A 19847-nucleotide genomic window follows, 5' to 3' on the forward strand; every position below is an offset into this window, starting at 1 on the left:
CTGCAAATACAGTTCAGTGAATGTGGCCCTCATAAGCCTCTGCTGCCTCTGTGGGCACCTGTGTAAAATAAAGCCCATGAAGACAGAGCCTCTGTGTAAGTGGTGGGGGCATGCCCACTCTCCTTTCCAGTTCTGAGGGCCCTTGAAGACACAGAAGCTCATTTGGCAAAAAAAAAAAAAAAAAAAAAGTCACAAAACATGTAACACAAACCTTCCCATAGCAGGGAGATGGGCAACTTTCTAATTCAGGTTTGGAAGGAGGGAGCGGTTGTTACAAGCAGTAATGGTATGCCAAATTCTTTTCCAGGGTCTCCTATTCTGCCCCTCCTGTTGCCATGGCAACTCACCTACTAAAAGGCTCAAGAGGAGAGGTGTTGGTCCTCTTTCGTTGGCTTGCCTTATTGCCACAGCATGCTCATCCCTACACCCCAAAGGGCTCCAGTTCCCGATTTTCCACACCGGGCAATAGATCCTGGAGAGGACCATGGAACAAGATCTAAAGAAGCTGTGGGAGTCCAAGAACAGCAGGAAAGCCCTCAGGCCTCTGTCTTCAGCACCGCTGGCAAGATACTGGAGAGGAGCTGGGTGGACCTCTGAGATCCCCTCGAGTCTTTTTGATGTCAAGCCTCCGCCTGACTGACCTTCGTCCCCAGCATCTCACAGGACGGTATGCACGGAGTGTTGCTCCCAGGGCCAAGAACTGCCCCAGGCAAGCAAGTGTTGGGGCTCTCGTTGTGGACATAGTCAGCTTTGTAATTTCACAGTTTCCCATGCCCAGGCAAGGCAACTGGCATGGGAGTCTTTACACACTGCAGGGCACAATTCTTTCTTAATTTACTTGGCACCTTCCCTTCGTAGCCCTCCAACCTGAGGAGGCTGGAGAGACTATGGTCTGGGAGGGCGGGGCCTTCTTCTCTCAGCCGGTGGGGCTCTGTTACTTCGTCCTCACGGAGGGACAGCTGGCTGTGCACTCTGAGGGTTGCAGTATTGATGACAAGACACATTCACGGCACAAGTGGGACACATTATTATCCTTTTCCACTGTTGGTTCATTCTGGGAAGGTGACTGGATAACATCCAGTGCTCACCCTAGAAAACTTGCATTCTCACAGGGGGCCTAAAAATTCACTGCACAAATGCACAAAAAAACTGTTGAAGGACATTCACACAGCACAGGTGATGATGTAACTAGATGCCAGGTGGACGTTTGTCCTAGGACCAAAGTCCAATGATGTGACTCAGTGAAGACGTGACTAGGCCAGGGAACAGGCTACACTAGGCTCCCAGAAAGCCTATTAGACTCTCATGCATGTTACAGACATGCCAAGTCAGGAAGTGAATCCCCTTCCTCTCAAGAGAGAAAAGTGGGGGTGACTTCCGTCTCACCCCAAGACATGTGGAGAGCTTGACACGTATTCCCTTGGTTTGTGGACCAATGGCTGTTGTAGAAGGCAGCTGTCAACCAGGTGCCCAGAGAAGGCGAGGGGAACAACCTCTAAGTGGTGTTGGGATGTAATTCATAAATGTATCCCCACACCAGAGAGGTGAGCCTCCACGCAAGACAGCCTCAGTGTGTCGCTCAGGTCCTAGCCCCGTAGGGCTCCCGCACCGGGGCAGGACAGAGACCTGGAGAAGAAAGCAGCTCTCAGGTTCAGAGAGCTGTCAGCAATGTAGCAGTCTTCCAGGAACCTCTGAAAGCTCTTCTGAGAAGTCAGGAATGCACATGGTCCAGCCCAGAGCAGAAATTACCTCAGTAGTTAATAAGACTTCCTTTCTCCCTCTTCACCCTGCCCCATTGAGGGCAGAACCAGATGTGGCCAAGTTGGAGAGAGACAAGGGTTGTACTCTGTCTCTGCCAGCAGGTGGCGCACAGCAGCTAGCACTCGGGTTGTCCACTGAGATGGGGAAGCATTAAGTTTAATACAAGATCAAAGTGGTGGTAACTCTACCATTTTCTAAAACTACATAACGGGTTTGTTCTTCTGTCCTCATTATGGGCTCAGACACCGTGTGTGTTTCAGAGCACCTCCATCACACTTCTCCCTCTGGCTTCCTGAATGTAGGGTGCACACAGGGCCAGAGGCAGATAAGCCCCACACTTTCCAGCTCCCTGGAACCCAGGTGGAGTGAATTATGCTTTTGTTTCTGTCATTTATTTGTCATCGTAATTCAAAAGTTACTATACGCAAGCTGTCATGGGTCCCGTTCACTTCCTTGATATCTGATTGTCCCTGCAATAATTAACTTAACAGCAATTGATCTACCAGTACTTACATGACTGCAGAATCTAAAAGCTGGGCATGATCATTAAGCCAAATTCTTGTGTGTGTGTGTGTGTGTGTGTTTTGAGGTAGGGTCTCACTGTAGCCCAGGATGAGCTGGAATTTACTCTGTAGCCTCAGGCTATCCTCAAACTTACAGTGATCCTTCAACCTCTGCCTCCCTGAGAGCTGGGATTAAAGGCATATGCCACTGCTCCTGGCAAGTCAAATTTTTTGAGCCCTTGAGTTGTTTCATTTGATGAAGACTTTCACACCATGTGAAAAGTGTAGCTGTGTTTGCAAACAACCCAGGTGAGTAAATAATCTATCTAGGAAACAGAATATAGTGGTAATCATATCTAATTTTAAATATTTTAATTTATATACTTTCATGAATATAGGTCAATAAGAAATCCACTTTTCAGATTTTATTTCATTATAGAATAGATTTGATAAGGATACATACAAACAGACTCGTCTCCAGTACATATTACTTTCTGGTGCCCTGCGCTTTCACAGCAGGCTGGAGATGTCATGAAAAATGTTTCCAAATGTCCTTCATTAGCCACTTTACACAAGCAGTGCTCCCTTCGTTTACTTGTTTAGAATGAGTGAAAATCTTAGAATTCGTTCTTACGTCTGTTCATGACTCTTCTATTTCAGAATCCGAGATACAGTCCCCAGTGTAAACAATAACTTCAGTCTGTCACACAGTGGGTAAGGCCTTCTGGACAATTACGCCACCTGCGTTCTACTCATCAGAACACAGCCTTATGCCACACTGCCGAGAGCTGTCCACGCACAAGAGGCAGGGAAGGAAGCTGCCCTCAGTTCCCGGGGCCTCTGTGACATCTGCACCCCGTGGTCGCCGGCAGACTGCAGAGACCCCTCTCCACCTGGCCCGCTTGGTCATCTGCTGCAAAGCACACTGTGCAGCGTGTGCGCGGCGAGGCCCGGCGGTGGCCGTTTACTATGAGCTGCTGAACTCGAGACTATCCCACGACCCTATCGTGCCATTAAACACACAGGCTGGTGGCCAGTTGCTCAGCCATTAGCCAGGGCACGTGTGCGGGGGCGGGGACCATTCGTGGTGGTGCTGAGAGGCTGGCTGTGTCCAGGCAGGACGGAGTGAGCGGAGCACGGTAGCGTCCACACACTGCCAAAAGGGCTCGGCTCCCCCATCCTCACGGGGGCTCAGGGAAACCCTGGGCCGTGTGATGAGGACGGCCTCCTGGCTGCACTCCTGACTCGGTGACGCTCTTAACTCACGTGATTCATCCTTTCAGGACCAGTTAGTCCACGGCAATCCTGGTTTGGTACCTCATTATTATCATAAATATCTGACTTAGCAAGCTAGGTGGAGAAACAGTGACAACTATATACAATATTTTTAAAAGGCATTCTGTGACCATTTTTGAAGAGTTCATAGAAAAGCGACTAAAAAGCCAGTACCTTTTGTTCTCTTGTTGATGACACTACCAGGTAGCCCCGGGCCTTTTCTCTGCCCAATGCGCACCGCTTCCTGCACTGTGCTTCAATGGTGGAGATGAAGTGCTTCTCCGGGTGACACTCGCTGGCTCCCCAAGCTAAGGTAACTGGTAGAGAGAGGGTTTTCCTGAGGTTTGTACGAGTTTTCAGACACAACAGAAATCACAGTGACCAAGCGGAACGTGAGTCTGTCTTCGTGGACGTGCGTGATCTGCTCCCAGGCTTCCGCGGACACTAAATGACCCGCCACTGCATGATGCTCGTGTCCTTCCCACCCGTGGAGATGAGGTGGCTGTCCTCACAGAGGAAGTCGACGTTGGTGACATGGCTGCTGTGCCCACCGTAAGTGTGGCTTGGCGCCTGCAAAAGCATGGTGTGAAGGAGAGCTTATGAAAAGCTAACTGGCCTCTGGAAGTGCTTGAGTCCTTAACACATTCACTCTTTGCCTGCTCAGCAGGCCTCACATGCGGACCTGCTGTGTGTGGGGAGCACCGCACGGACACAGAAATGAGCTCCACGGAGCCCCCGGGGTCAGGTGGGGACAAAGCAAGCCCATGACAAGCCCACATCCACGAGGGCTGCAGCGGAGAGGCTGGCGCAAGGGCAGGGCTGGCAGCTGCCTGGGTGAGGGTGAGGGGGTGCCTCTGGCTGGAGTGCAGTCAGGTCCATGGAGGCCCAGGACAGGTGTTTGAGGACTGGGTCGGGTGAGCTCCTCAGAGCTAGAGTGGGGATGAGGGGTCTTGGAGGAGGGCGAGGGCCTACAGCTGCAGAGGAGACATCCTGGACCCGAAGGGCTTCGGAGGCCTTCTCAGGGTTGGGCTTTCCCTGCGGGCAGTGGGGAGCCCCAGAAGTGCTCAAGCAGCAGATCGGCAGGATCATATGCTGGCAACCCTCACTCAGAGCCCGTTTCTATTTGGTTTCTCAGCACGGCAGCCACTATCGCACGCTGTGGGGGAAGAAAGAACGGCAGCTAGGGCCTCACCCTGAACTGTGAGCAGGGGTAGGAGAACAGATGCACTTTGCCGAAGTCATCACCCGTGGACAGGAGCTTTTTCTCGTGGGCTCGGCAGACAGCATTAATGTCGGTTCCATCTGAGCCCTCTGGCCATACTCCTAGAACAGAACACAAACAGCACTGGGAACCGCAGGTCACAGGGTCCCTGCACACGTGACTGCTGAGCTGCCAGGGAACAAAAACTACCTTAAGTCCAGGCTTTAGAATTAAGAGCCAGGAGGATGCTCAGTACTGGGTCCTGGCCTCTCCTGGGCTCCCGGGTACTGCTCACACTGGGCTGGACTTGAGAAGCCCCACAGGGCTGCCCAGTGCTTCGTGGCACTGCATCTCCATGACAGCTTGGAGCCTTTCTGGACAGCACCAATGACTGGTTCTGAGGTTAACTCTTTTCACTGCCCTCAAAGTGTGTGAGGAAGGCTAGTCCTGGATGCCACAGGGGACGTGGGGGCCTGGTCTCCTTACCTGACAGCCAAAGTGACCTAGGGAAGGTTAGCACTTAACACCAGGGAACAAATTCCCGTGCTGAGGGGACTGGAGAATTCCTATCAGTTTACTCACTTCTGGTCACTCATGAAAAGAGTTTACAAATACTGCCTTTTAAAAAATTCTTTTAGGGGCTGAAGAAATGGCTTAGTGGTTAAACGCTTGCCTGTGAAGCCTAAGGACCCTGGTTCAAGGCTCAATTCCCCAGGACCCACATTAGCCAGATGCAAAAGGGGGCGCATGTGTCTGGAGTTCATTTGCAGTGGCTGGAAGCCCTGGTGTGCCCATTTTCTCTCTCTCTCTGCCTCTTTCTTTGTCTGTTGCTCTCAAATAAATAAATAAAAATAAACAAAATATTAAAAATAATAATAAAAAAAGAAAAAGAAAAATTCTCTTAGGTTGTGGCAATTTAGTTTAGGTTATTTGTGAATATATTCCCTTTTCTTTTTCTTTTTTTTTTTTTGAGGTAGGGTCTCACTCTAGTCCAGGCTGATCTGGGAATTCACTATGTAGTATCAGTGTGGTCTCAAACTCACAGTGATCCTCTTCTGTCTCTCGAGTGCTGGGATTAAAGGCGTGCATCACCATATCCAGCTTGTGAATATATTCCTGAGCTAAATTTTTATTTATTTATTTATTTTTCTCAATTTTTATTAACATTTTCCATGATTATAAAAATTATCCCATGGTAATACCCTCCCTCCCCCTACTTTCCCCTTTGAAATTGCATTCTCCATCATATCCCCCCTAAGCTAAATTTTGAAGAAAGTAAATTTTTAAGGTTAAGGATAAAAATATATATAAATAAGCCTGATGTGGTAGCACATGCCTTTAGTCCCAGCACTCCAGAGGCTGAGGTAGGAGGACCTCCATGAGTTTGAGGCCAGCCTTGGCTACAGAGTTCCAGGTCAACTCGTGCTAGATGAGGCCGTGTCTCAAAAAATAAAGTACGAATAATCATGGAAAATGTTAATAAAAATTAAAAAAAAAATAAATAAAGTATGAAAATACAATAATGGTAAATAGACTGCAGGGGCCACATGGTTCATGAAGAACGCGTGGCACATCCTGCCTGGGTCTTGAGAATGGCCTCAGGACTCGGCTCTCAGGGCCCATCTTGTTCCACTGAAAGGGTTAAGCCCTGGCCCAGCCCACTCCACCTAGCCTGACGCTGGGGAGCTGTGTGTTTCTGGGCCCAGGCAGGGCAGAGTAGTTAGACAAAACCTATGGTTTATGATCTCACAGCCATTAGAGAAACGCTCTAGAAGCCGCACGTCCATGCTCTAGGCCAGTGAAGCCTGCAGAAGCCCTGCCGCAGTCAGCTTTGCGTCGCTGCAGAAAAAACCCGGCAAGAGCAGCTTGTGGGAGGAAAGGGCTCATTTGGGCTTATAGACTCGAGGAGAAGCTTCATGATGGCAGGGGGAAACTGACGGCATGAGCAGAAGGTGGACATCACTTCCTGGCCAACATCAGGTGGACAGCAGCAGAGTGTGCCAAACAATGGCAAGCGGAAGCTGGCTATAATATCCATAAACCTGCTCCCAACAATCCATCACCTCCAGGAAGCTTTAATTCCCAAATTGCCCCCAGCTAGGGACCTAACATTCAGAACACATTGTTTATGAGGGACACCTGAATCAAACCGCCACACCTACCAAAGACATGGAATCCCAAGGTGCAGGTACAGGTGGCCCACTCGATGTCCCTCGTGGTTTCCACACTCACGACTTGCTTACAGGCAGACGGAACCCCTGGGAAGACCAGACAGCCTGATGACTTCTCAGCCAAGGCTCCAGGTCTCCCTGGGCCAGGCAGGGTCCTTCAGAGCCCTGCCTCCATCTGGAGAAGGACCCTCACTTCTCACCCCTGGGAGCCACGGTCACTGCTGATGGCCCATTTCAGCAGAAGCCACCTGTTTTCTTCCATCTCCTTCCCTGAGGCCACAGCTCTGCCAAATCCCATCCTGGCCTCTCTGGTCTGTGACAGGCTTCGGCCCCCAACATTCCCTTTGCTGCTCAGTGTCCTCACTGGTGGCCCGAAGCCTATTCTGCCTCTGAGTTGAACTGCTCTTTACACACACACACACGCACACACACGCACACACACACACATGCACACAGCGTCCCTCAGCCTCTTCTGTTAGGAATGGAAACCAGTCATACCAAGTGCCCAAACCTCTAGGGTGACTTGCTTATTCTTTGAATGAGTCTCACTAATGGAGTAGGAGACCATGTCTGAGCAGGTAAAAGTGAGGGCCATCCTTCAAAAGCATCACCCTGATTTTGTACCTGTGTCAGGTAAGACCGGGAAGGGGTCACACTAGGCGAACGCCTTCCCCATTGGAGGAGGTCTGTCGTGGAACATGGCTTCTCTCCCCTGCCTGCCCCAGCTTCTTAAAAAACGGGCAACAGGCTCAGGAAGTGTGACTTCCTCCTCACCCACTGCCCATTGTCCCTGGCCCGGCATGTAAGCCTTAATTGATATATTCATAAAAGAGAACACGCCAGGAAGTGGTGTGCAGCATGAGGAAGTGTCGGCACAGAGCACTGTTCTGTCTGTAGCTTCCAGTACATGGCGACCAGGCCTTCTCGTGTGCCACAACCACGGTGGCTTTGCCCAGAGTGTAGCAGGTGCTCAGGCCATGGCACATAGTAGGCACTCAGTAAATATAGCCATATCCCTCCCCTACCCTAGGTCCTGCTTAGATACAGAGCCTGGCCAGGGAGGGGCTACAGGACAAGGAGGGTCCTGGGGCTTCTGTTGCTCATGGTTGGCCCTCTTGGAAGGGCACCTTTGCCCTGGACATTCAATTCTATGACATCTGTCCACCCCAGGCACTCTCCTGCAGACCTGCTGCCTCCTCCTCAGGGTGGGCCCTGCATCTTCTCTGACCAGAGCCCCCTGTCAAACCAAACCTGGTGTTCCAGTGTCAGGAAGGATCTAGGAGGCCATGGGGCCAGCTCCTACACTCAGTGAGGAGGGAGCCAATGAACATGGGTGACCTCAGTGCCTGAGTCTGGCACAGACCCATCCAGGTCTCCAAGTGAACATCTCATGTCATCTAAACCCAGATGGTGCCTGGGCTATTACTCACAGAAAAGGATTTCATAGTCCCCGGAATTCGATACAAGGAACTGTGAGTTCACAGACCAGTCCAGGTGGGTGATGAAGCTGGAATGACCCTGGGGGAGAAAAACACTGGATGAGACTCATATGGCTTACTGATTTCCAGCTAGAGCCACACTGCTACAGTGAGAGAGCGTGTGTTTGTGAGAAACGGTAAAAACTCACCGAGCATTTGCCAATTCTTGTGTATTTCCTCCCATTGTCACCAACTCCGTAAATATAGATACAGTTGTCATGAGAGCCTATTGCTAAGAAATTCCCATCTGCAGAAACAGATCATATGTCAAATGTTAAAAGCAAACATTCATTCATTGCAAGAGAAAATGCTAGTTGCCACCTGTGACAGTTGGCAATTTGACAGCATTTATGATCACCATGGAAACAAATCTATGGTTGTGTTTGTGAGGGATTTTCTGGATTAGTGGGAGGACTCACCCAAGTGTAGGTGACACCATCCCGTCATACAGTTCCTGGACTGTATGAAAAGCAGGACGCCAGGTGAACCTGACATTCATTGCTCTCTCCTTCCCTATGCTGACGTGATGATGACACTGCTTCCTGCTGCCCTGTCTCCCCACCACCCTCTGAAACTGTAAGCAAAAATAAACTCCTTCCTTAGGTGGCTTCTTCTGGGGTATTTTGTCCCACTGAAGAGAAAGGAGCTGCTACATCATCACAGATTTAGACAAAGTAACTGGATAAATGAATTATTTCAAAGAGAAACAAGTGCTTTCAAATGAGTCCTGTACCACTTACAAAGTTTTCTTTTGAAAACTACCCATGGAATTAGATTACAAAGTTTCAAAATGCAACTTTATAAAATCCTCTCCGGCTGTCCCTGCCCTGAGCCCCGCAGGGAGGAGACCAGGTTCCTTGACCTCCATGGCCACAGCTTTCCTCCTGGAGCACGGGCCCCTGGCTACCTCTCCTCAGGGCCTGCCTGCGGCTCACCTGCCTCTTCCTGGGCCCCTCCTCGCTGTGTTCGCTGTTTCAGGGCCTTGGTGGGGCCAGGCAGCGAGCATGCAGCAAGCATAGTGCAGCATAAGCATTGTTGTAGCTGATGTGGTACCCAGGAGACATGGGGAAGGAAAGAGAGGCTGGAGGCTGGTCTTGAAATCCTGGCCTTTTCTGAGCAGGGGCAAACGAAAGGGTATAGGAAGCAACATCACAGTGGGGAGCTGATGCTACACAGGGATTTGGAATAGAGAAGAGGGAGTGGGTCCCTCCGGCCAGCCTGGACTGCCAGCTGGGGCAGGCAGGGGAGAGAAGCCATTTCCCTATCCACGAAGCACAGCACATGCTGCCTTCCACAGCCATGGGCAGGGCTCCCTGGACAGCATCTGTGAGGTCCTGGCAGCCCCTGGTACACACTCCACTTCTCTCCCATTGCAAAGGCCATGGCCTAGGGCTACCAGCAAACGGAAGTCCAAGCCTAGGTCAGGGAGGCTGAAGCAGCCTGTGGAAATGAGGAAGCCTGAAGGGATGAGGCAGACAGAGCACCACTGAGGCAGGGACTTGGGGTCACCACAGCCACCAGCCAGGGAGGGCCAGGGAGCTGCAATGAAACCAGGGCTGCATCGACTCCGCCGTCTGTTCACCTGACCACAAGCCCTCGGGGCTAATAGCCATAACAATGATAATTGCCACTTCCAGAATAGCCACCATGTACCCGATGCCTGCTATGGGCCAGGTGCTACTGAAACTTCCCTAACGTACCAGTCCTTGTGACAAGTGAATGAGGTAGAGGCCATCACAACAATGTTTGGGGAGTGACAATAGGGCTGGGGTGACTAAGTTACCCAAGGCCACACAGGTTTCCAGAGCCGGCACTGCAGAAGCGGACACTCTGAGTACCCTGTGCCTCCAAGCCCCATTTCAACCTCAAAAGAGCCAGGGCACCCTGCAGGAATGGCTCAAACAGGCCTGAAGCAGGGCACGTACAGGAAGACTCTGGAACCCCATGTTATACCAGGGAACAAGCGTTAAAGGCTACCAAGGTCATGTCCAAAGGACTCAGGAGCCAATCAAAATAACCGCCACCAGTCAGCGACACGTATGCTGGTCTCTCTCTATATATAACACATAGAAACAGCACACTTAAGTTCATAAATGTACAAAAACTGCCACCATCAATGTATTGGTCACTGCTGGGGAATGCAGAGGGAAAACTCATCTTGGAAGCTGGAAAATAACTTATTGATTACTTATTTATTAATTTATAGTGCTGAGGGTGTTACTAAGGTCTCAAGTATGTTGGGCCAACACTCTGCTGCTGACCTATGTCCATAACTGAGAAACCAAAAAAAGTAAAGTGAAAATAAAAAGGGCATTTATTTCAACTTTCCTGTATGAAATCTGCTACTGAGTAACCCAACAGATGAAGGGAAGTTCCTCTCTATAGAAGTTGTGTTTAATAAATGAGGAGAAAAGCTGGCACTGGAAAATCACCGGTGTGCATGCTGTCATGGATGTGGGCATGGGCCATCCACCCACAGCTGCTAATACCACAGACAGGCAAGCCTTTACCTGGTGCACCAACTTACACAGAGCCTGAATAGGACCAAGAATCTCTGCAGGAAATACAGGGGACAGAGGGACACACCAAGCATCTCATGGGATACTTACAGCACAACTCAGTGTGGAAACTGCTCCAGGAAGAGTGCGAAAATTTCTTCAACAGGTTTACTAAGAGACAGGAGGGCCCTATGGACTAAATGAAACTTAGGAGACACACTGGCGACTTACCGTCAGTGTCTTTCTGGATTCTGAGTGAAAATGTGACACCTGACAGTATGAGACATCCATGTACACTTGGTGGGGCCATGATGACAAAGGACCAGCCTTCACGCTGTGGTATGTGGAAAGGCTGGTGAAACCTTTCCCTGTTAAGCAATGGTGAAACTACCCAACTCCACAGTACCATGTGAACATTCTGGAAATTGACCAAGAAAGTGTTTGCCTTTGAAATCTGCCGCCCTCCAAGTAGGAGCCGGTGTGGCCATGCTGTGCTTCCCTGGGGCTGTCCCCATCCCAGCAGCTTGATTGACACAGAGGTTCCATCAGGGGCTCTGGGACCAGAGCATGCCACTCACTACAAAGTCTTCAGCACAGGCCCAGCAGCACTGTTGCGGAAAGTGACAATCTCTACGGTGGCTCGGTGGGCCAACAGCTCTACTGGCCTGAGGTCACAGCTGAGGTTGGGTGGAGCTAGATCTGCAGATGGGAGCCACTTCTCGAGCGCGCAGATGCAGGAGGGACAGGACACAGCTGTCTGCGTCCTCCTGGCTGCCCCAGGCTAGGCCTGTGAAGCCGGGCACACCTGCTGTGATGCTCTCAAACCTGTGCCCCGGCCTGGGTCAGAGGACAGACACCTGGCTGCAGGGTATTTGAGGCCAACTTCCGTCCAACTTTTCAGACAAGACACAGGAAGCAAAACTGGCAGTACTGGAAAGGACATCAGCCACGCAGAGACAATGGCCAGAGATCCCACACCTCACCCTTGGCAGGATCCATGTGACTTAAGCACCGCTGTCCACCCACTCATATGATCAACCAATCTCTTTCAACTGACCAGAACACTCCACCCAAGATGGCAAACAGCACGTTCTTCTCCAGTGTTCAGAATGTTCTCCAGGATGGACCATATTCTAGGCCATAAAATAAGTCTTAGTGCAGTTGAAATAGTCTGTGGCAATGATGAAGATAGCTTAGAAATCAGTACCAGAAATACACCAAACAAGAAAATCCAAATATATAGAAACAGGATGAAATATTTCTAAATAACTGTAGGCCAAAGAATAAATCATTAGAGAAATAAGGAAATATTTGTGAGCAGAAGGGAAAGGAAGACACATGTGCAAGTGTCTGGGCGGGGCTCAAGCAGCGCCTCAGGGAAATGTGTAGCTTTAAATATCTGTGCTAGAAGGAAGTTCCCTTATAAATACCCCATGCTTTCACCATCAGAAACTAAAAGGAGAAGAGCTAAACATAAATCAAATGGAAGGAAGGAAATAACAAATATTAGGACAAAAAGTATCATTGAGACCAAAAACTGGTTCTTTATAAAAATCAACAAAATTGACAGGGTTTTGTCTGAATGCCCAAGTGAAAAAGAAAGAAGATACCAATGACCACAATCAGGAATGAAAGATTTGTTACTCAGGACTAACCTCAGAAAAATTCAGAGACTAAAAGCAAATATAATGAGTGTCAAGTTAAGTTAAGTAGTATCTGAATAGATCTCTACAAGAAAAGCATGGAGCTGGATGTGGTCATGCAGGTCTGTAGTCCCAGCACTCATGAGGCACAGCCAGGGAGGATTACTGCACAGCAGAGGCCAGCCTGGGCTACATAGAGAGATCTTGTCTTAATAAAACTAGATGTAACATTCCCAAAACAGAGCCCAGATAGTTCCACTGAATTTGTATTATTTCCACTAGATATTTACTAAACAAATCATGCCAGCCAGGGGTAGCTATGGTGGTATAGACCGAGAGGTCCAGCACTCTGTAGGCAGAGCAGGAGGGTCACTGCAATTTAGAGGCTAGCCTGGGCTACATGACAATATCTTGTCTCAAAAACAAAAACAAACAACATCAATAACAAAAAACAGGGGCTTAGACTGGGCATGGTGGCACATGCCTTTAGGAGATTGCTATGAGTTTGAGGTGAGACCAGCCTGAGACTACACAGTGAATTCCAGGTCAGCCTGAGCTAAAGCAAGACCCTATCTTGAAAAACAAAAACAAAAACAAAAACAAAACAAACAACAACACAACCCTATGGCTTAGGAGATGGCTCATTAGGTAAGAGAGCTTTCTGTGTAATCATGAAGACCTGAGTTCAAACCTCAGCGCCCACCTAAAAAGCTGGGTGCAGCCACACCTGCCTATAACCCCAGTGCTTGGGGAGGTGACAAGTCTGATTGAAAAAAATACCAAAAAAACAAAACAAAACAAGCTCCCCCAAAACAACAACAACAACAACAAAATGACAGCTTCAGGTTTGGTGAGATACTCTGTCTCAAGTAAATACTGTGGAAGAAGATGATATCTGACATTCTCTTATGTGCACAGGGCGTACGCATCTGCACACAAACTACGTACACTGCCTGTACACACTAATAAAAGAAAAAAAAGCAAAAAAATCACAAAACAAAATAAACTCAAAACCACCAGAGGCCAGGAGTGGTGGTGCACGCCTTTAATCCCAGCACTCGGGAGGCAGAGGTAGGAGGATTGCCGTGAGTTCGAGGCCACCCTGAGATACATAGTGAGTTCCAGGTTGGCCTGGGCTAGAGTGAGACCCTACCTCAAAAAACAAAACAAAACAAACAAAAAGATGAGAGAAGAAGAGAAAGAAAATCGTTCTTTCACGAACTCAGGAAATCGAGGAGGAAGGAACATGTCCTATCATGCTCCATGAGGTGAGCAGCACTTTCCTAAGATAAAGCCATCACAAGAAAACCACAGACCAATCTCTCTCATAGGCACAATGTAAAATCCTTCATGAGTATTAATCAATAGCATTCTTCAACATATAAAGGGGTTAAACATCATAACCAAATAGTGTTTTTCTTAGGAATGTAAAGTTGGTTTAACACTGGAAAATTAATACAATACACCATATTTTAAAAAAGGATAAAATTGCTCAGTGGTTAAGGGGCTTGTCTGCAAAGCCTAACAGAGTTCAATTTACCAGTACCCACACAAAGCTAGATGCACAAAATGGTGCGTGTATCTGGAATCGTTTGCAGTGGCCAGAGGTCCTGGTGCACCTATTCTTTTTTTCTCCCTGCTGAGTGTTGTGGCAAATGCCATCAATCCCAGCACTAGGGAGGCTGAGTTAAGAGAGAGCTGTGAGTTCAAGGCCAGCCTGAGACTATATAGTAAATTCCAGGTCAGCCTGAGCTAGAACAACAACAACAAAAAAGACAAAACCTTATGTTCATCTTAATAGATGTAGAAAAAGCATTTGACAAATCCCAACATTCATTCATACTAACACAATTAGGAATGAAAGAGAACTTTCTTTTTCTTCTTAAAATGAAAGGGTGCAGGACCTGAGGAGATAAACAACCCAGTGCACTCCACTCCAGCCCCAGCTGAAACCACAGAGGAACTGGGGAGATGAGCAAGAGTGCTGCTTTCTCAGTGAATCTGGTATCAGCACAGGGTGAAGAAGACAGACCCTGAGGACACTCAACACCTACCAAAGCAGAGACCCAGAGGCTCCTAAGTGCCCATCACTGCAGTAGACTTGAAACACACCCAGCATAGCTCAGGGAACTTTGTAAAAGAGGGAGCGGAAAGATTTTTAGAGCCACAAGTTGGGACATTATGTTCAGAGACATTGCCTCTCACTCATAACTGACAGCTGACCCCATAATGCATGATCCACAATCCCGATGGGGATGGCCTACATCCCCAGTGAGGAGGGTCCCTCTGGAAAAGAGGCAGGGAGGAGGGAAAGGATGGTACCAACATGTGTTGTTTACATACTAAGTATGTCCAAAACTAGTAAAAAAAATTTTTAAAAGATGAAAGGAGGGCTGGAGAGATGGCTTAGTGGTTAAGCGCTTGCCTGTGAAGCCTAAGGACCCCGGTTCGAGGCTTGGTTCCCCAGGTCCCACGTTAGCCAGATGCACAAGGGGTCACACGTGTCTGGAGTTTGTTTGCAGAGGCTGGAAGCCCTGGAGCGCCCATTCTCTCTCCCTCCCTCTATCTGTCTTTCTCTCTGTGTCTGTCACTCTCAAATAAATAAATAAATAAATAAAATTTTTTTTAAAAAAAGATGAAAGGAAGAATCTTTACTCCTAGAAACAAAAGACGGCAGGCTCTTTCTCCCTGAGGAAAGCTTCAGACAAGAGAGCTGCCCTTGTCAGTCCTGTTTAACTGTTCACTAGAGAAGCTGACTAACATGGTCAAGGAGACAGCATTAAAGGCATCTAGCCTGGAAAAGAAGTAAAACTGTTTTCATTTGCAGATGAAACAACATTGATGAAGACTACCTCAAGGGTCACACACATGTACACGCACATACATACACGCACATACACACCTACACACACAGGCCAAAAGACATACAATCTATAGGCAAAATTAAATTTTGTTTCTATATCCTAGTAACCAGAAATCTGAAAGTAAAACTCAGAAAGACCCCATGCACAGTGTTACAAAAATAACTTGGGAATAAATGAAAAGGTTATCGTTATAAGAATTGTACATCAAAACTATAAAATATTCTGAGAAAAGTTAAAGAAGGTCTAAATAAATGGAGAGACATGCTGTGTTCATGAGCAGGAGATTCTGTCAGTCAAGATGGAGAGGAAGTCTCTGTGGAATCCCTCTATAAATTCATAGGAGTTCCTATAAGACCCTCGTAAGCTTCATTTTCCTAGTCGGCTTTTTAAAGTTAGAAACTGACAAGCTGACCGTAAATGATGAATCAGACAAAACAGCTTTTGTGACTGTGATGAAGCCAGATTAAAATTCAGCAGCAGAAATGAGCCTGGGGACACCCAAGGTTACAGAGGTTACACGACAGGTTTCTAAATAACCCATAGGCCAAAGAAAAAATTTGATTTATGGAAATCCTAAAATTCTCTATAAAATTTGACGTATGCTGAGATCCTGAAGCAGCACTATAATTTTAAAAAAGGAAACAGCAAAGTTGGAGGGAGGGCTCTGCTGCTCGATTTCAAAGTCATCAGCAGTGGTGGATGAGCAGAGGAAGGAGATAGAGCTGGGTATTTGAGCATCAATCTTTAGTACTGATCTTTGGTGAAAATGTCAAGAAAGATCATCAGGGAACTGCTAGTGTGGGGAAAAATGGGTATTTATGTGCAGAACAAATGCACCCTGATTCTCTTCTCTCTGTTCTCATAAAGAAACACAAAATGCATCACAGACCTAAGACCTGAGTGTAAGAAACCCTTCTTGGGCTGGAGAGATGGCTTAGCAGTTAAGTGCTTGTCTGTGAAGCCCAAGGACCCCGGTTCGAGGCTCGATTCCCCAGGACCCATGTAAGCCAGATGCACAAGGGGGCGCACGTGTCTGGAGTTCCTTTGCAGTGGCTGGAGGCCCTGGCGCGCCCATCCTCTCTCTATCTGCCTCTTTCTGTATCTGTCTGTTGCTCTCAAATAAATAAATAAAAATAAACGAAAAAATTTTAAAAAAGGAAACCCTTCTCAAAGAACCACGGAGAACATCTTCGCCAACTTGGGCCAGACCCACAAAAAACTGAATAAACTGGACTTCATCAAAATGAAACCTTTTATTCTTCAAATGGCTTAATGAAGAAAGTGAAAAGAGAATCCAACACTGGGGCAAACATTTATAACTCCTAGTGGGGCTTCCAGAATAAAAACTCTTACAGCTCAGTTGTAAGACAAACAGCCAAAATCTTAAAAGAATGAACTATTTGACTAGATATCTCTAAGAAAGATCTAGAAATGACTGACAGGCATATGAAAATTGCTGAGCATTAACAGTCATTAGGGAAATTCCAGCAAAACTACACCAAGGTCCATGGTACCCCTTTTAGCATGGTTGTGGCAAAACAGGTAGTAACAAGTGTTGACAAAGACATGGAAAAATTAGACGCTTACCTGATACTTGTGGGGATTTAAAACAGTACAGCTACTTGGAAAAACAGTTGGAAATTTTGTAAAACATTAACACAGCTTACTGTGTTACACAGATAAAAGTAATTCACCAGAATTTACCCAGGAGAAATGAAAACATATGTCTACAGAGGACATTAGTACATGAATGTGTATTGTGGCTTTGTTCATCCTAATCAATATCCAGAATCAATCTGTTGTCTATTACTGCTGAGTAAACAAAGTGAAGTAGAGCCATAAAACGGAATACTATTCCACAAATAAAAACCAATTAACTATAGATATAGGTATAGGATCGATCTCAAAAACATTATTCTGTGAGAAATGAGCCAAATGCAATAGGATACATATACAATGTGATTGCATTTACATGTTTAATGCAATTGATAAGGACAGAAAGTAGATTAGTGGTTGTCTCAGGCTGTATGTGCATTTGCATATGCATGTATGCATGTACGTCTGTGTACAGACAACTGGTTAATGTGCGTGGAGGGATGAAAAGATTTTAAAGTGAACTGTGTCAGTGTGGTGATTCAGGCCTGTAATTACAGCAGCTGGGAGGCTGAGGCAGAACGATTGCCCATGAATTCAAAGCCAGCCTGGGCTGCTTAGTGAGACTCTGTCTCCAAGAACCAAAATCAGAACAAAACAAAATTAAAAAAACAAAACAAACATATTGTGGTGATGGTTATAATCTACACATTTCCTAAGAATTACTGAATTGTACCTTTGTAATGGGTATATTATGGGATGTACACTATACTCAAAGCTATTTAAAACTTTGAGATACTGACAGCAATATTAACAATTTAAATGGTAAGAGCCTGGGAAATGCATCGGTGTGAAGCAGATGAAAGCAATGGGGTGAAGCTGATCACTCTGGATTTGGTGACGGCTCTAGGGCTCACGGTGGCATGCTGTCTAATTGTCTGTGTTCCAGGTTTCCATCACACAGCGTTGAAACAGGCAGAAGCACAGTGGCCTAACGAGGGGAGAGCTCACAAGTGCCGTGACTATGCGCATGCGATAAGTTTCCATCACACAGCATTGAAACAGGCAGAAGCACAGTGGCCTAACGAGGGGAGAGCTCACAAGTGCCGTGACTATGCGCATGGGATAAGTTTCCATCACACAGCGTTGAAACAGGCAGAAGCACAGTGGCCTAACGAGGGAGAGCTCACAAGTGCCGTGACTATGCGCATGCGATAAGTTTCCCTCTGAGGAAGGTTGTGAAATTGCTCCTCATTAAAATCTTTTATATTATTACTTATTTATTTGAGAGAGAGAGAAGGAATGGGTGTGCCAGGGCCTCCAGCAACTACAAACGAACTCCATGAAGCTGTGCTACCTTGTGCATCTGGCTTATGTGGGTCCTGGGAATTGAACCTGGGTCCTTTGGCTTTTGCAAGTGCCTTAACCACTAAGTCATCTCTCCAGCCTGTGAAAATGTTTCTTTACAAACATCTACCCAGAAGAGTGGAATTGGCAAGAATTCTGAATAGCAAATGGTTTGTATTCTGACCTGGTGAGTAACGCATGACAGACAGCTGCTCATTTCCATCCGTGTGCACGGTGACCAAGTCCTTTGTTTCTGTGTCGAACACAAACCACCTGTTGTAAACAAGAGGTCAAGCACAGTAAGCTGTTTGGGGGGAATGACAGTATTTCCACATGTAAGCCTATTGATCAGTGAGTATTGCCACAATGTAAGCCTACTGATCAATGAGAGTATTACCACAATGTAAGCCTACTGATCAATGAGTATTACCACAATGTAAGCCTACTGATCAATGAAAGTTACCACAATGTAAGCCTACTGATCAATGAGAGTATTACCACAATGTAAGCCTACTGATCAATGAGTATTACCACAATGTATGCCTACTGATCAATGAGAGTATTACCACAATGTAAGCCTATTGATCAATGAGAGTATTACCACAATGTAAGCCTATTGATCAATGAGAGTATTACCACAATGTAAGCCTATTGACCAATGAGTGTTACCACAATGTAAGCCTACTGATCAATGAGAGTATTACCACAATGTAAGCCTACTGATCAATGAGTATTACCACAATGTAAGCCTACTGATCAATGAGTATTATCACAATGTAAGCCTATTGATCAATGAAAGTATTACCACAATGTAAGCCTACTGATCAATGAGAGTATTACCACAATGTAAGCCTATTGATCAATGAGAGTATTACCACAATGTAAGCCTACTGATCAATGAGTGTTACCACAATGTAAGCCTATTGATCAATGAGTATTACCACAATGTAAGCCTATTGATCAATGAGTATTACCACAATGTAAGCCTACTGATCAATGAGTATTACCATAATGTAAGCCTACTGATCAATGAGTGTTACCACAATGTATGCCTACTGATCATAGGGTTAGGTAAAGAGTGTGAGTGTGCTAAAAAGAAAGCTATAACCAGCTTTTACCCAAAGACAGTTCTAGACACAAGCATTCCCTAAAGAAAGCAACAGTACATGGCTCTCTGCAAGTGCCTCTGCTCATTTGCACATGGAAGGAGGGAAAGGTCTGGGCAGCAGGAGAGTCAGTATTAGGCCTGTCATAAGAGGAGCAGCAGACAGCCATGGTCTGAGCTTCCTGAGAGCTCTGGCCCAGGGTGGAGGGCGGGTCCTTGAGTGTGGGGTGGGCAGTATGTGTGGAGTCTAGACCTCCACAAGCAGCTGATGGGGTGTATGAAGGGACAGGGTCATGGGAGGGCAGGAGAGGGATTGGTCTTGAGAGAGAACCATATTTACAGGACTTCCACACTTCTAACTAACCCCGTGATTAGCAGCTGTCACTGTTGACTCTTACATGCCTCCTT

The 19847-nt window shown here is 47.0% G+C and overlaps 1 protein-coding gene across 4 annotated transcripts in view; it reads right to left on the minus strand.

Moving 5' to 3' along the window:
• Positions 1–2674: 2674 nt before the first annotated feature.
• The window catches only part of Eml1 (EMAP like 1), a 143941-nt gene continuing 126768 nt past the window's right edge, over positions 2675–19847 (minus strand). For all 4 annotated transcript variants that reach the window (XM_045153973.1, XM_045153970.1, XM_045153972.1 and 1 more), the window contains exons 17-22: positions 18519–18607; positions 8539–8636; positions 8342–8429; positions 6903–6998; positions 4732–4862; positions 2675–4109 (exon numbers count right to left, since the gene is read on the minus strand). In XM_045153973.1, coding sequence (XP_045009908.1) covers positions 3984–4109; positions 4732–4862; positions 6903–6998; positions 8342–8429; positions 8539–8636; positions 18519–18607 — 628 coding nt within the window. In that variant the 3' untranslated portion in view covers positions 2675–3983. The remainder of the gene's footprint in view (positions 4110–4731; positions 4863–6902; positions 6999–8341; positions 8430–8538; positions 8637–18518; positions 18608–19847) is intronic.

This window comes from Jaculus jaculus, chromosome 7 (genome assembly GCF_020740685.1).
Source record: "Jaculus jaculus isolate mJacJac1 chromosome 7, mJacJac1.mat.Y.cur, whole genome shotgun sequence".
NCBI lineage: Eukaryota > Metazoa > Chordata > Mammalia > Rodentia > Dipodidae > Jaculus > Jaculus jaculus.